The 17,798-nt window shown below is 37.5% G+C and overlaps 1 protein-coding gene across 1 annotated transcript in view; it reads right to left on the reverse strand.

Moving 5' to 3' along the window:
* Window positions 1–1,539: 1,539 nt before the first annotated feature.
* PTPRZ1 (protein tyrosine phosphatase receptor type Z1) overlaps window positions 1,540–17,798 on the reverse strand; it is a 102,726-nt gene continuing 86,467 nt past the window's right edge. The window contains exons 18-31 of the mRNA XM_062592002.1: window positions 17,048–17,130; window positions 16,174–16,308; window positions 14,724–14,858; window positions 13,799–13,962; window positions 13,012–13,095; window positions 11,119–11,254; window positions 10,048–10,194; window positions 7,903–7,996; window positions 7,516–7,589; window positions 6,380–6,508; window positions 5,325–5,471; window positions 4,544–4,686; window positions 3,788–3,923; window positions 1,540–1,945 (exon numbers count right to left, since the gene is read on the reverse strand). Coding sequence (XP_062447986.1) covers window positions 1,805–1,945; window positions 3,788–3,923; window positions 4,544–4,686; window positions 5,325–5,471; window positions 6,380–6,508; window positions 7,516–7,589; window positions 7,903–7,996; window positions 10,048–10,194; window positions 11,119–11,254; window positions 13,012–13,095; window positions 13,799–13,962; window positions 14,724–14,858; window positions 16,174–16,308; window positions 17,048–17,130 — 1,748 coding nt within the window. The 3' untranslated portion in view covers window positions 1,540–1,804. The remainder of the gene's footprint in view (window positions 1,946–3,787; window positions 3,924–4,543; window positions 4,687–5,324; window positions 5,472–6,379; window positions 6,509–7,515; window positions 7,590–7,902; window positions 7,997–10,047; window positions 10,195–11,118; window positions 11,255–13,011; window positions 13,096–13,798; window positions 13,963–14,723; window positions 14,859–16,173; window positions 16,309–17,047; window positions 17,131–17,798) is intronic.

The raw sequence follows: 17,798 nt of genomic DNA on the forward strand, positions 1-17,798 counted from the left end.
TTCTAGACTTGTATTTGTTTACCTTTATCATTCCACATATCCTCTCAAGGAAGTCCCACACTGTTGAAGGGGATCTACATCTATCCGTTGACACATGCAGTGTACTGTGATCCCCCACAACCTTGCTGCAGGGTATTAGTCAACCAAAAATCTCCAGGCCCGCATAGGTTCATTTTCCCATGTCCTGGGTTTTCAACTAAGATACCATCCATCAGTTGCCATGGCCTTCTTGTCCAGAACCATATTCTGCTTTCAACATGTTTATTTAGCAACCAAATGCACCAAAGTGCATCGTGGTCTGTGTTAGTTTTAAACAGAGTCACTCCGCTTCAGGTTCCTCCATCCCTGTAAACGCTGCAGCCTTTAAAGATACAATCCAGTATCTTTTCTTGTCAGTTGGGAATGGAAGGTTACAGAAAATAGTTGGGTGGCCAAGCTGAAACTTTTTGCTTTTGGCCATATGGAGATTACTCCTTTTTCTTTTCTCTCTCTCTCTCTCTCTTTTTTTTCTTCCTAGCGTATGGCCTTCACCTTGCAAAACAAGGCAATAAAGAGCTCATCAACTGAATGAATATTCTGAAGCAAAACCAGCATGGAGAAGTCTTGCTAAGGGGTCATTAAGGCAGGTTGGAAGTCTGGGACAGCCTGTCAGCCTGCAGCTAAGGCTAGGAGAGCCACAAGGAAAGGTTAAAACAGGCATTGACTTGAACACCTCAGGTATGAGTAGAAGTGAAACAGAGATAACTAATATAATTTAAAGCATTCCAAAATTATCAGAAATCAGGGCTTACATAGAAACAATATGCTTCTCCAGGTCATCTTTGAGTCCATATTTTTGTAAGTTAAAACTCTTCCCTATGACAATGCAGATTGATTACTGTATGTGGCAGATTGCTAAGCACAGACTGGAATATTTATATTTATTTTTGCAATGCCATAGGTAAAAACAATTTAACAATGACAAGTACAGATGTTATTCTCATAAAAACTTCTCATTTCAAAACAAATGATTTCTATTTCCCACAAAAAGTTAAAATTACATGCAGCTATATGAAGGTTAATTGCTTAAGATGCACAATTATATATCAGAAGACTTTGTTAAAATAAAAACTTACTGGACTACATCATTTTAACAAGGCAATTACACAGAACTAGAAAACTGACTCTGTAGTAAAATATAAAAATCTACAATTATAAATATAAATTTGGTCCATGGAATCACTATAGAAGTAGCAGTATTTACAGTAAGTATCAGGTTACTCTTCTAAATGTCTAACTGAAGTCTTAAAATGTTGAATGTTATGGAGAACAGTATTTTATTTACATTCTACTATATTAAAAGTTATATTTCTAGCAAATGTAAGGTTGGTATAAATGCAGCAAATAAACTGAGTACTAAAACCATGACATATATTTCTGTAGTTGAGAATCCCCTAACATCTATAAATATAGTAGTTTTAAGTTAAAATTAAATCAAGATAAATCAAAAACTAATACTGAAAAAACATACCACAATTCAATTCTTAGAAACACTGTAAAAGTCAATCAAATTAGTCCAGACATAACAACATATTACAAGAAATCTTTCAAGAAAAGGCACACATTGTTAATGATGTAAGTTCTGCAGTAAAGTCATATGCAACAGAAATAACTGTTTAAATGAAAGATGGGAACTGATCATATATATAATAACTGAGATGATTCTCTCCCTCCCCCCCAAACCATAAACCTGAAAATAATAATGGTAAACTCCAGGTATGACTGATGTGTTGCAGGTATGGGTCTGTCTGATTTGCTCGGTTAATCAAACTAACGATTCCAAACTTTCAGCTGCATTGCCATCAGGTAAAGCTGAGCCATTACTGTCCATAGATGCCGAGGGATTTTCTTCTTGCCTTGTGCTAACGAGGCTGAGAATAGCTTTGTACAGAAACTGGTACTGTTCCTGGAGAAGAAAAGAGGATATTTTCAATGTGTTCTCACAAATAATAACACTAGATTTTTATTAACACACTGTTATTCAGTTAATAGCTAATGTGTCAGTCTGGTAACATAGAGTCCTCCACAGCTGATAGTGTAGATTTGTTGATTTTCTGACTAATCACTCCCCCCTGTACACAGTGTGGACCACAAATTAAGGAACATAGTGCACATTTGTTAGGTTGAGGAAAAACAATGTATTTCATTAAGTATATGGACTAAAACTGATCTTTGTTTAAGTCAATGGTAAAGGTCCCACTGAAGGAATGGGGTCAGGATTAGGGCTCCCTTATCTGTTTACTTTTTCCCCTTGAATACCTTCTCATTTTCTATCCAGTGAATCCTATCCTGGCAGACTTTATTTTTCCTTTTCATTTTTGGTAAATGTATTTTGTTCTTATGATTTTGAAACCTCTGGCAAGTGTAGGAGAGACTTGATTGTGCGGGAAGATAAAGTGAAGAGACCTTTGCCTAGCTGGAATGGGGGTCTCAGCTAGGTGCAATAGGAGATGGGAAGTGCCAGAAGCACTGGCCAGAAGCCAGCCAGACTAGGTGGAGCTGGCTGGGGAGGAGGAAACGCTGGAAGCTCAGTGTAGGGCAACATCTCTGGAGAGCAGGTGCTGCAAAGGCATGCTGCACTAGGTCACAGCAGGTGATTTGAAAGGGCAGAGGAATGTTTTGGATTCCTGAATGGATACATGAGGAGAATAAAGGAATCTTGGGGTGGAAGGAGTGGACAGCAGTAAGACAGACTAAACAGAGTGGAGGAGATTTGGAGCTGGAGTATTAGTATGGACTCAGAGATCTGCAGGGGAAAGAGCAGGGAGCTGGAAACTCTGTACCTGGAACAGATGGGAAACTGGAAATTTGAGCTAAAGGGCCCAGGCCTTTCCTGGAGGCATCTAGGACAAGAGAGGTGAGAGACGTGCTGGTGCAGCTGAGGTGGGAAGAGCTCTCACCACACAGAGCTGTCTGCTGGGTGCCTCAGTCTGGGCTGGCTGCCCTGGGGAAGGGGTAGACACACCTGACTAAAATCAATGGCAAAGGACCCATTCTTGGAATGGGGTCAAGATTAAGGCTATTTGATCTGTTTGTCTTTTTTTGCCTTGAATATGTCATATGCCTTGAATATGACAAGAACGTGTCATATATGAAAGACTGTCATTTCTGTCACATCTTGTCCTTCCTGTCAGAAATACAGCAATCCTCTCCCTAATGTTTTACTGTTCAAGTGTACTTTTTATTACACCCGTTTTAACTCTTCAGTACTTAGATTAGCAGAGGTATGACCATGGGCAGGATTCATAATTTCTGTAATGCGCATTCATCTTTATGGTACAGACTTACATGGGTAATTCTAATTTGCTACAGTATTGTTTTTTTTTTTTTTAGTTTTTCCCTTTTGTAAGTATAGTGACACTGGTGTCAAGTGATCATTCAATAGATCATGAAAGTTCAAAGTCAGTCCTGCACTGGAGAACTAGAGTAACTGCTTCAGGGTCTACTCAGAATACAAATTTATTTCTTGATTAATTAAAATCATTATTTATATGCCATAGTACAGACTTGTTATCATGGTGGCAGTTCTGCACATTTCGAATAAGCCCACTAAGTAGTTTTTCATGGGAAACACTTTATTTTGGAATTAGCTATAGGTCCACTATAGCACTCCTGGAAAACGGTTCCGATTAACTCATGAAGAAACTAACTCATGAGCGGTGTAATAAAGTTGCCTTAGCACCTAAGCACGTTAATAATATTGCACATAATAAAAAAGAAATATGTACATATTTTGCTTATTACTTACGATATCTGTGAAGACTCCAGGCCTCATCAAATTTATCATCTTAGCTACCTGGTAAACATCCACAGAGTTCTCATTTTCTAGCTGATGCATGAGTGTTGTTAGTGCACAGAAAGTACCTGCTGTCACCCCTCCATGCCTTTGGAAAGGAATAAAAACACAAATTAAAGTCTATAAACTGGGTCAGATTCCCACAGCTGGAAAAATACTAGGGCTAGGATAAATAGGTAAGATGAATTTCCATGATGTGATCTTTATAACTTTCTGAAACAAGGCTGCACAGCAGTGCCTTACTTAACACGACCTTCACAGTATTTGGCTACAGCTTCTGAGGAGTCTTTAAAACTCAGTTTTAGAGATGTTTTCCCACAATCACATACTAAGAGAATCATGAAGGCTTTATGGCCCATTTACAATATTTTCAGTCATTGTTAAACAGCTGGGGCAGGTCCTCAGCTAAATAGTCTTATTTCTTTCAATAAGAAAGAATGAAACCCTGATTGCTTTAATCTCCAGCACCCAACTCTCCAGCGCCCAACTCAGTAATGATCCAAAGTATCAAAAAGGATCGACTGAAAAAAAGAACATTCAGTGTGTTACTAAACCCAAATGTGTCTCTTGATGCAGTTGAAACAGAAGCAGCAGAGTGATTGTGAGGTGCAGACTTTCTGCCTTGTCTCAGTGACTCTCATTCTAAATGAGCAGCAAATGTGGCTCTAGAGAGTACCATCAAAAGAAATTGAAAGCTGCACTTCTTACTCATCATGTACAATCATCGGTCCATCACGGTTGGATGTTTCGTCTTTGATGATGCTGATCAGTTCAAAAGTTTTGCTAATAGGACTATCAGGATTTGGCCATTTTGGACACTGAAAATGCCTTACTTCGAGTACATAGTCATCCTAAAAGAGTGGAAAAACAAGAAAAGAACATAACTAGTGCTTAACATTTTAAAAGCAAGAAGAAGGGAAAAAACGACCTTTTCATTTCTAAGGCACTATTTAAAAACACCAGAGCTCCTAGGGACCCTCAAAAATATTTTTAACAAAAATATTATTTTTTTTCAAGATTAGGGTCTCATCAGGACTCAGCCTTCCAGATCTGGTCCACTTGTGGACCAACAGGCTACAAGCCCTCCAAAACACTCCCATTCCCTTCTTTTGAGAAACAGCAACAAGGTGCCCCAACACCCAAAGTCCTGCTCCGGTAAGTGCAGCGCAGTACAGAGACAGCTGTGCACGCTTCCTATGCTGAAGGGGTAGAAAAGACGAAAGCACCGCTTCCCATCAGTAATGCTAAAGTTTTACAGTAATATTTGGCCCCGCATGCCCTGCCAGCCCCTGCCCTTTCCTTGCAGACAGCACACCCAGAAGCTCCCTAATTCTGAGCTTGGCAACTGCAGGCTTCACTTTCCCTTTTTTCACGCTCTATCTTGGCGCCCTCATTTCTCTCACATTTACCATAGAAAATGTAGCAAAATGTAGGTGTTACCTTTAAAAAAATCAAAGCCAGAGAGTTACAAGGTTTATGACAGTGTTACCTGTGTAGCTTCTAAAATAAAGTCTTGGATAATGAGCTTTTCTTCGTTAGACAGACATTTGTGTTCTTCAGCAATCATAGTAACTTTAAAACTCTCACAGTTTATTGGCTCATCTTTGTTTGGCCAATAAACAAACTCATCTTCAGCCTCAAGGAAGAAAAACAAAGTCATTTTCAGATATAAAAATAAAACTTAATCCAACATAATATATAATGTGCCAGGTACATAATCAGTGCACCCAACTAGATTTAAATTGACAAATCAAAATTTGAGTGGGATTACAAATGTCTGAAGTGATTGATGATTTTCAGACAGCTTCCCTACTGCTAAGACTAACTTAAAAACCTATCTATCTCTTTTGTAGGATGTGTAACATTCATAATGTGCTCAATGAGGAGACAAAAATACAAATTGTCTTGGCTGCCCTTATTTTTCCAATCATGCAGCACTTTCCAAAGCATTTGTATAGCCCTCCTCCAAACTCATCACCAAACATGTCTCAAAATTTCTGTAAGTACCAACCTAAAAACTCTTAGATATTTTTATGGCTATATATCTAGTAACTGAAAAGCACATACATTATTTATTAAATTATGCATACAGTATCCACAATTGAGTTTTTTTCTTTGTTTATAGTCAGATAAATTCCAGCTGAAAAAAAAAAAGAAAAAAACTTAATTGCAACTTTAGGAGATGAGATAGAGAAACAACATCATATTCCTCCCTTACCTAATAATAACTGAGGGAACCATTTTACAACTAAAGTAAAAGTCTTGGAGTAAAACTAGATTTGCCAAGGATGACTCCTGCTATTTGACCCTTTTTATAGATGATAAAGGAATTATGAAATATCTTCCCATTCCAGCTGAAATCTTCCCAGATGAAGATCTCGAGATCAACCAGATGACTTTGAGTATTTTGCACTCAGTACAGTATTATTAATTTTTAATTTTGGAAAAAATCTCAGACATTTTATCTCATGTTTTACATATTTTAAAATGGTAATACTAATAAAATTCATATACAAAACTATAGCAATCAGCCATGACTCTTACCATATTCTGGCTGTCAGGAAGCATGACTATCAGTTGGGCATTATGGTCCCATATCATTCTCCAGAAATCCTTGATAGTGTGTAGTAAGGGATGCTGGGTAATAATGAATTCATTACTTTGATAATAACCCTGCAAAAAGACCGCCATCAGATTCAGAGTTGATGTCCAGCTTTCAACATTTAAAGGAAACTTCTAAAAAATAAATTCCAGAATGATGCCAAAAAGCATCTTTTACAGAAAAGATAACTGCCATCACAATATTTTCCAGATAAACAGAATAAAACCAATTACACTGAAATAACTTTTAAAACTTGGAAAAATTCAAGCAATCAAACAAAAAATACAGAAGAAATCAATGGAGAATTGACACTGAACAGTCAACTCAGAATGAAAATACCCAGAAGAACATCCTAGAGATTATGACATGAAACAAATAAAAGAAAATCTCTTGAAAGATCTGAAAAAAAATCCCAGGAAGCTTTTTCATTTGTATAAATGTCACAGACAACTTCTATCCATGAAAGATATCTCCTTTGCACTCATGCATCTGATGAAATATCACGCATAAATAGCATTGCAGAGAGCTCTCCCCTCTCTTTCTTGAATGGACATTTTCAGTGTAAAAGACAGCCTTTACTCCTTCCTTCGTCTAATGAGGGGGAAAGAGTTGAAGGAAACCCGCAGAGTAAGAAAGATAATGATGAAAAGATGATGACCTATGGTGTCTGAGCTCTGCCAGTTGCAAAAGCCATTTTAGATATCTGCAAGCAGGCACATCTGTAAAATGAGGTGGGAAGGAAGCTTGGTTTCATGGCATAACTATTAAAAAGTAACTTGTTAGTTAACACTAGCTAGTTACTTTCAGAAGATCCTTCCGTAGGTGATACCTGGCTTCACTAGTTTTTAAAACTGTGATGGGATTTCTGGTTCTACAGACATACACTTAAATGGACTTTAAAAGAGTAATAACAGTCATAGTAATTCCAGTGAGAAGGTAAAGAACAAATAATGGACAAAAGTTTGCAAAGAGCTTTCAAAATTAGAATTATGTCACTATAACATGGATCCTTGGCAGCTCTGAAAACAGCCATACAGTGGGGCACAGCATTTTTCATCAGCACAGTTGACTGACCTACCATGATATAGGAAGCATTGATGTAGTCTGTCCCTTCACCAGTGAGTGACGAGATACCAACTCGAGACCTTTCCACTGTAAAAAAAGTCATGAACTAGTCTGCTTATTGAATAACACATATATTTGAGCAATATCTCATGTATTATAGTAATGTTAACAAAACTAAGATCCATCAATCTGGATGAAGTGCTAACCAGCCATCTTTTTCATTTTCTTCAGTGTGGCTACTTAGCCACTCATTTCTTCACTAAAAGTTCTTTACAAAACTTAGGTACTCATTGCCCCACACCAATGCAGAAATCCTCAGATCCTGCTGAGGAACAGTTAAATGATTGACTATTCATAAAAACTTTGCCACCGAAGAAGCCACCTATTTGAACCAGCTTACCAGGAATGATGGAGGAAGTCCTGTTCTTTTCTCTGTTACACTGTTTGAGTGCAGTGGAATAATCACACTGCTGTATGTTAGATTGGCTCAGCAACTGAAACAAGGAAGTTAAAAAAAATCAAATCACTGCACAAGAACCATTCCATTCTCTCATTAGCTGCCTTGAAGAGAAGGGTATGCATATGGCAGGTCAGCTGCAATGCTTAAATTTAGGCATCTAGTTATCTCACTAAATCAGTGAGCTTGTCATCAGAGTCCTTTCTCTTTGCTGTTACAGCAGTTCAAATGATTCTCGGTCCCTCGGTGAGAGACACTTGACGAATTGCCAGTTCAAGTTGTTCCCACGTCCAGCCCCTCACTGCTGGTAGCCACCCCAGTGTCAATTCTTCCATTGTGCCTGCACAGCTGTTTGTGTTAAACAGTTTTCTCAAACAGTAAATAACTTGTCTAAATTGAGTGCAGAAAAATCTGCATTGTTACCCAGGCAGTGCAGATGATGTGACGCAGCTCTGGGTAACCCAGTCACGAGTTTTCTGATTTTCTCTCCAGATCTGAGAGCAATACAAGATGGAAATGGAGGTCGTATTAACCTACTTGTTTCGACTAACACAATTCAGACAGACAAGTGTGAGAAGGAATGAGTATGTATGTCACAATGACCATGCCTGAGATGAAGTAAGTTTGAAAATCAGGTGTTTCCTAGTTTTTAGTTTTCTGATTGCTAGTAAAATCAGCTGATTAATCAGAATGTTCAAAAGAATTCAAAAGACTTTTCTGTGATATTTTGGTCTAATCATAGGTAGCCCCCAAAACGACTGGTTTGGAAGAACAGATAGTGAATCAGAGAATTTCCATCAAAATGAACTAGATGACTTCTTTTTTCATCCAAAACAGTTTTTACATAAACTAATACTCCACATTTATATTCACACATTAATAATTTTGTCTTTCAAAGGAAAATGAGATTGAAGCAGACCTGCCCCTATCCGGTAATATTTAATCTCTCATAATTAGAGCTCTACAGGTCTCCCGCAACTTACACTGCACATTATTATGTACGTTATTCTTTCACCTGCATAAGAATGGTGTGATGTTTATTCCTGGCAACACACCATGGCTGAGATAGGAGAACCTGCTTCTCATTAGAAAACAACCAACAGTACAACACTGTGTGATCCTTCAAACCAAGACAGTAGCACTCTGTGAAATCCTTTGATCCTATTCTGTAGATCATTATCTTGAAGAAATATTAGTTACTGTGCCTACGTGACCAAAATGCTTCAGAAAAGAAATATATTAATATTTATCATGGCCTCGTTATCTACTGACATTATTTACTGACTCATTTGCTTGAGTTTTTTATTTGTGATCCAGTAGTTAATTGTGGGAAGAATATATGTTACTCAAACATTTCTTATCAGAATTAAAATATTTAGAGACAAAGCTTCTAACAAGTAACTTCCTAGTAATTTAAGGAAAAGAAAGGCCTGTCATGCCACAAAATACAGAAAAAAATTAACTGTGTTTTACCTCCCTGAATTCAAATTCATCTGAAAAGGTAGGATTTTCCATCTTTATTTCTTAAATCACCCCAGTGAGCTAGCTAGATTTCCCATTCTCCCCGTGAGTCAATGTACTGTTTCTCTCCTAGGTTCTGAGTTGTTATCTGCCCAGCTTCTGACCTCTGGTCTTTCTCTGGATGGCTGAAAATCATTGGCACGTACACATCAATCTCATAGATACAAACACTGAAGTGTTTATTTATTGCCTGCTGTCTACCTCTACAGCTATTGCTGTACATTGAGGGGACTATGTTGATTGACCAACATAGAATATGATGTTTTCTGTCAGAATGACACCTTTCCAGACAGTTATGTTGCCTTTGGGGATCTTCATGCAAAGGTATGTAGTAGTTTTATCCAGTATCTACTTACTAGGCTGTTTCTTATGCTCTTGTTTTTAGAAAGAAATAAAAAAAAATCCTGTTAAGTAAATAATTCTTTTCATCCCAACTGACTGCATGCATTTGTAAAAGTACTCTGAATCCAGGTTCAGCAGTTAAATTATAGACAGAGAAAGATGATTCTCAGTTTGAGAATGTTCACAAGTCAAAAGATTTTCATATTAATATCTCAGAAAGCTCACCTTGAATTGTTTCTCCAGTCTGGTCTTTCCTGTTGGTCCAGGTATCAAGAGAGAATTAACATAGGCATGAATGTGAGTCTCAAGGACTTCTGTTTCTTTACTGAGTATTGCTTCGACCAGTGCATCATGAATAAAGATGTATTGCTCCTAGTAAAATAAAACCAAACATCTGAGCTCTAATTATTTTTGTATTTTTCCTGGGCATCTTCTTTGGCTAAGCTGCCGCTTCTGACTGACTGAGTCAATATTTCTTTGCAGTTTGCTTTGATAGTAGAGTTCTCTAAAATGTGGTCATCTACAGTAAAGGTTACACCTCTGTAATGACAGTACATATTTACAAGTGCAACCGAACTACACATGCAATGTACATGTGATATGATAGCCTTGAATCAAATTTCCAGGTCAGCTTCTTATTTATGCCTCTCTTCATTGCAATAAAGTGACCACTCCCAGTTCCTACTGCTATCTTCCATTTTCTCTCTCACATGCTTTTGAACAAGTGCTCATGCTGCTGTTGATTACCTCTTCCTCTATTGAAAGGCACCAGGGAATTAACCCCATTCTTGAAATTTGAAATAGGCTTTCCAATGCCCTGCTGTTGCCTTTATCGTTTCTTTCTGGTCTTTTACCATTCTATATATAATCTTCTGTTTAAAACAGTTGTATATAACCTTTGCGTAAAACAGCTTTTCTTCCTGCTTACTATTGTCTGCTATCAACTGTTAGATCTGAGTCAGGGAAGATTCCTAAAACATGATGTTTCCTTAAAAATGGACTATAACAAAAATGCACGTGCTGCTGAAATTGCTACTGTGGGAAGCATGATTTATACAGACTTTATCTTTTCTCATTCCTCTCTAATAAAGCGTCAAGAGCCCACAGATAGGTCATTTGCTTTCAGTGAGATTAGGAGGATTGCACTATAGAAAAAGGAGAAGAAAACAGGAAAGTCCGGTCTGGTGATTGGTTGACATTCTGCCTGGTGGCACCAACAAGAAGATTGTATCATCTCTGCTACTGCAAATAGAATTATGGAAAGTAATATTTTCACTAAATATATTTTAGTCTTACCTCAGTTTGCACCAAGTAGTTCCTTTGGGTACGTATGTGTTTTAAGAATCCAAAAATGTTGACTGTCCCTTCATGCTGAATTTGCTGCAGCATACTGTCTAATACTATGTATGTGCCTGTCCTTCCAACACCAGCACTATAAAACAAAAAAACATTCTTAAGTCTGAAGTAAAACAACCATGAAGAGAATTGTTTCTTATATATAGCTTTTTCAACAAATTAGTGTGTGGGGAAGGCCTTCCTCTATAAATTAGATTGCTATACGAATATATTACTTTATTAAAACTTCAAGGTTAGTAATGAAGAAAAATCTTTCCTCATTATTTTTTTTCTTTATGTAATAATGGGTCTAAAGGTCATTTTTAAACCATTTTTTTCCTAAAGTATCAATTGCAATAGAACTAAATGGTTTCCTATTAGACTACAATTTTTAGACTGCTGTTACTTTTGATCCCTATAGAACTTTGTCAAAGATATTGAGCCAGTTAGAAAGTGTGGCATACGTCAGCATTTGGGCACATAATGTGTCCAAGTTCTTCTATGCTGAAACACATGCCACTTCAAAGGGCAAGCTGCATTATGCCCCCCCTTACAGATAGTGCCTATGGAGCTTTCAAAGATACTGGACTGAGGAAAATCCTAGGAAGTGGCAGAGCTGCAGAAGATACATCTGTAAAAGAAAAAGCTTATTACTCTTCAAACATGTAAACTAGGGAAAGCAACAGTTGAGACCTTTCTTAAAGAGAGAAGCCGTGGAAGAAAAAAGGGTTAATCAACAATTGGTGTCCAGTATTGGCACTATTTTATGCCAGAGTCAGATTTTGCCGCTGTGTGGGAAACCCTCGGATGTGGAAAGCTCTGTATCCTAAGTATCTCTGCATTGAGAGAAGAACTTGCCTCTGAGAAATGCCAGCAAAAAAATCAACAAAACCCCAAACATTTGGAGCCATGTTGTATTAAAACATTCAGTCCTGTTATGAAGTCTGACTCTAGAATATAGACTTAACAAACAACTGTGGGTCAGAAGTATTAACTCAAGAGATAATTTTTTGTTATGTGGTCACACATGGGAATTAGACAGTTGTAATTTCCCTGTAATGTTATGTGGAAATGCTATGTGTGTTGGTACATAAAACTTGGCAGCAACACTATGATTGGTCTACCTGGTCCTTTAGAAGCAGATTCAAACTCAGTCTGTCCATGCTAATGCAGCCACCTCAGTTCTTGTTCAGAGGTGGCACAAAGCATGGCTAGAGTGAGCTCAGATCATCTGCAAGCCATTGTCTAAGTAAACACAATATAAAGTGGAAAAGTCCAGGTTATTGACACACTATTGCACACACAAAATTACAAAGATTACTAGGTACCATCTGTACTTGTTAGAAAAGGCAAAGGCAAAACATAAAATGTATCAAAACACAAAGTAACTACATAAAGTGTCATGAAGTCCTCATATTTGTCCTCCATATAGCCTGTAAAGATAAGTAAAAGTTATACTTCTGGTATTAGATTCCTCTGAAATTCCACAGTCCACAGTGACAAGTGAACTTAAAAGACTTATAAAATTGTCTAATAACATAAGTATTTGAGTTAAATCTATGACCCAATGGAGAAGTCTGACTGAAGCCATACAACTTACCACTGTTCACTGTTTAAAAAAAAACAATTTACTTGATTTATATCGTGTTACTGATCTCTCAGCCCACTGGCATAGATCACAGGCTGTTAGGGAAGCTCTTCTTTTGAACTTCCCAAGAAAAGGCAGGGTGCAAATACAGCAGACTAACCAAAATGTGGAAAGCTCATTTTTCAAGCTAAAAATAGATTTCAGTCATATTAGATCATCTCAGAAATAAAATATCTTCATTTTCAGCATTTGTGAGGTGACTTTACCTGTTGGCTTCCCCAGAGTCAGCTCCAGAAGGACAGAATTCATGAGGAGGTTCTCTTTCCAAATGTTCCATCAAAGGTGAGGTACTACAGTGGAAAACCAGAACCTGCTTATATATTTTACAATAACCCGGTCCTTCACGGGCATTGTGAAGTCATTCCAGGCCCTACAAGCCATTTTTAACCAATTTTCCCTGGGTTGCCCAGGTTTAATGAGCACTGACAGAACACCTGCCTGCACGCTGCAGCACATGCAGACCTCAAACCATTCCCCAGAATGCTCCTCCATTGCAAATGAACGCTAGAGCACAGAACAATGTTAAAAACGGCAGAGTTGCAGTTCAGCCAGGAATACAGTGAATCTTCTTTTGTGCACAGAGCTCCTCTTAGGATTATAGAGTATCCCTGCACCAAAGAAAGCATGAGCCAAAAATATCCTAACAATATGTATATTTGCAGAAATGAAACAATTACTGCTATACTGTACTGTACATGGTAAGCTCAGAGCAGTCAAGAGAATAGAGTAGAAGTGTGCAAGAAAGCAAAAAGAAAAGCATTTTTTTGCAGAGAAGCATCATCTTGTTTATATCCATTATGGAGATTTGTAAAGTGGCACAGACAGCTGATCGATTAGTTGGCCTTACCAAAGATAGAAATATCAGCCAAGAAATTAATCCTCCTCCATCAGCAATTGTTAAATATGGGTGAAGGTTTGCTTAACCCGCCACTGAAAATTCATTTTTTCTGCAAAGCAAAAGTGGAATGAACTTTACTACAGTAAAGACCACACCTGCAATGAACCACAACAGGCCCAACAGCATGACGCTTGGCATGCGATGCCTTCCGCACAAAGGTGAGCACTGGTAGCGTGTATTCTGGAACGCCCATGTCAGGCCACTGGGTATAATGGTACTGAGTAACTACACGTCCACTAGACCTCCCTTTCTGGGAACCCTGCAATATAAAAATAATACCATGAATAAGTACCCCACATTTAAAAGACATTATTTTTCATAATTTTATTTATGTAACTAATAGTTCTTTGCTTAAATTAGTATAGTCTCTATTTTATTAAAAGTAAGCCAAACATGCCAAAGTGCTGAATACTCCATTTTTCAAAGATAACAGGAAGGGCAGGTGCTTCTATTAGTGCTAAATAGAAAAGTGACTTGGCATTGCCCCTTAGAAAGACATAGTGAAAGACTAAGAGCACTGGAAGGATTACAAACTACAGCTGTTCTTAAGATTATTTCTGCCACTCTGCTTCTGTCAGGTGGACAGAAAAGGTAGAAATCATTTAATCCAGCTTTACTGATCAAAAAGGGAATTATCCACCTGTTTCACAAGGGGGTTAAAAATTCAGTCCTACAAAAGGAAAATTCATAAGTGGATGACTTAAATCATCCCATATGTTCCACTAGTTGCTGTCATTTTGAGAACTCATCTTCCTGCTCATCAGGAAGGCAAAGTCCACATCAGCTGTCTCATGTAATCATAATCTTTTCTCTGCATCACACCACCACAGGCCAGTTATGTCCTCCACCAGCTGATCAAGCCAAATTAACTCTGAAGTTGATGAGCATCTTGGCTGGCTGAGACCTACACGATTCAGCTTTACCTCTGCAGTGGAAAAGATCTGTCAACTGTTTTAAAATATTCTGAGCAACTTTCAGCACTTCCTTTTGACCCAGTTATGCTTTCAGGATGCCACAAACCTTTTTGACCTTGATGTTTCTAACAGTAAAATTCCTCACTGTGTAATAGGCAAGTACATGAACACTCTTCTGAGTAACCAAGAAGTTCCCATATTCTTCACTACCTTCAACAGGCCAGTACTGGTCACATTTTCTCTGTTAGAAAGAGAATGAGAAACAGAGAATGAGAGACGGAAAACAAGGTCAAACTTTCAAGGTGAAATGTTCAAATTTAAGAGCGTAGTCAACCACAGAAATATACAGGAACTCCCGATACACCCAGTTAATAATATACATGGTCTTCATCTCAAGAGAACAAAGAATGTCTATTTATTTTGTTCTGTAGAGACATCTGACTGTGTGAAGACATTCTTTATTTGGAATATTCCAAAAAAGAGAGCTAAAAATCATGCTCTCAGAACTACAGAACTCTAATATTGTGGAAACTGCTATTCTATATTTACTCTAAAATCTAAAGATAGTAACAGATGATCTACAGGAATGGAAGGAATATGTTCCACACAAGGGTGGAGTCTGTTCTGCCTCTGTTTCAAATCACTAGAATCATTGTAGCTTCTTGGTTGGATCACAGAATGGGTACAGTATATTTGTGTCTGATTGGAGGGGAGAAGAGTGAACTTGTGTGTGGTCAGAACAGAGCTATATAGAGCTGCAATGTCCAGCCTTTTGGTTGGGTAACCATTCAAGCCTTCTCTAGAAGTACTAGAGTACACATTTATAGTCTGGTTTGGTAAATGAAATAGTACTTACTGTGCCTGCATCTGCTGTTTCTATCACCTGACAGGCACTTAATTGGTCATATGACAAGAAATCATGCATTTTAGGTCAAGTGACAGGCATGCTTGCTGCCAGTATGTGGCATGCGTGATGCAATGGCTGCTCAGGTGACCCCAGTGGACATGCATATCCCCATCAAGTAATCAGATGAAGACACATCCTATGATAAGAGAAGATCTCATTTTGGTTCATGGGATTAATGCGTATCTAGTCATGTGATGAGCGAGGAACTGTAGGTGGCATGGGATGTTAACAGAGAGTGAACATTCAGAATACTTAATCTGAATTAAAGCTGTCTCCTTTCCAGAGCCTAAGGGTGCATGAGAAAGAGATTTTCAGAAAACAGATTGCTAGCAGAATTTGGCCCATTGTCCACAGTCTGGCCACTCCTGAATACATCCAAGATGGCATTTTCTAGTATAAGACAATTTTTTATTTATAACATGGTATGTTCAAGACCTCAGTTGTTGGAAATTGAGTATTTTCTTCAGTTTCATACTACAGATCCTCATCTTTATACTTCTATGGCCAATTCTAGTACAAACAACTACTACAAACTATTGCTTTTTTCTCAATAAATGCCTAAAAAAGACTTTTAAAAGAGAGGAAAGAGCCTGCGAGAGATAGATCTATCAATATCAGAGAGATAAATAACAGACAAAGGTACTCATACCCTTCCTTTCTCAACAAGATTAGTTATCATCACAATAACTTCTACGTTATGTTCCCATATCATTCTCCAGAAATCTTCAGCGGTCGATTTTAGTGGCCCTTGAGCTGCAATGTAGGCTTTTGGCTTGTTGTAGCCCTAAATTGAAATATAACAAATGACACTTGTTAAATCACAGTCCACAAGCAAAAGAAGGTTGGGAGGATTATGTGACATTATATATATCTATTTTTAAAGAATCTCAAGAGCTTTTAAGTACTTTTGAATTTATAACTATCTAATTCACAGAATGCCTGTGGTACCAGATGACACATGAATGGAACTGTTATGTCAATGTTTATCATATCAACAAATAGGATATATATTCAAGTGCCCGCATTCTGGCAGAATGTTGACATGATAGTGATTATGAGACATCTGTTATGATAGTGGTTTAAGAAATGAATCAAAATCATTCGCATGCAAATTACTGGATATGAAAATTGAATGAATGGTATCTCTATGAGGATCTCAGCTAAATGTCATCTTATCCTCATGAAATTGTCTCAGAGAGAAGAATTAAGCACTTACCAAATGTGTATAAACAAATAAACATTCACATGTGAAATGCCTCTGAAACAATTCAGATGTGATAAAACATTTTATGCTTCATAAAGCTCTTCACTAAGCTGCAGCTGCTGGAAGATCAAGAGGATTCAAGGAAGAATTGGAGATGTACCTGCATCACTTTGTGGGTTTAAGTCAGATCAAAAGGTTTTTTTAACAAAACCTTTAACATTATGACACTTTTTTTAAGTCTATTCACCTCCATGCCTTAGTATTTAGAGAACAGAGTTCTGACAGATAAATGGATTGGCAGATAGAAAAATGCACTTACATCAACGTAGTTTGCATTAATGTAATCAGTCAGTTTTCCATCCTTTTCTGCAAGTTGTGCTAATTTAACTCTAGTATGATCATCTGTATTAAAAAAGGACAAAATAAGCATAGTTGTCTGCAAGGATTATATTCTTTCTGTAAAATATTAAAAAAATAAAATGGATTTTACAATATTTCTAAGCTAGTACATTGACAGTCACATACGCAAACATCCTGAACTTAGGTATGAAGCACATTCAAACTTCTAGTTGCAAAAATACAACCTAATCAATGGATTCAGAAATTCAGAAACTTTTTCAGAAGTAAATAGTAATACTTTTTAAAAGACATAAAAAGATCTTTGCATATGACAAAAGTGTACAGCTCTGTGAAGCCATGGAAGTTCAAACTGTGCAGTTGATGGAAACCTGAGTCCCTTGAGAAAAATAATCCTATTACAGTAAAGATGAATAAAAAGGATGATAGTGTAAAGTGATTTTGTCAGAGCTGTACATTACAATGTCACGGTAAAAAAGACTAATGTTACTTGCTGGTATTCAGTATTTATATAGAGTGTACAGTGATACTGAGGTGCACAATTTATTTGCCTGAACAAAAGTATTAAAGTCATTTTAGGCATTTTACGCCTTATAACGTCCATCTGCTGCTTAAGAAGGGTACAGGTGTTCTCTAAGTCCTGTGGTATGACTACCAAGGCTGCACAGGATGACCTGGGATATTGCAAATGATGGTAGGCTCCCATGTTTTGG

The sequence above is a fragment of the Rhea pennata genome, chromosome 1 (assembly GCF_028389875.1).
Source record: "Rhea pennata isolate bPtePen1 chromosome 1, bPtePen1.pri, whole genome shotgun sequence".
NCBI lineage: Eukaryota > Metazoa > Chordata > Aves > Rheiformes > Rheidae > Rhea > Rhea pennata.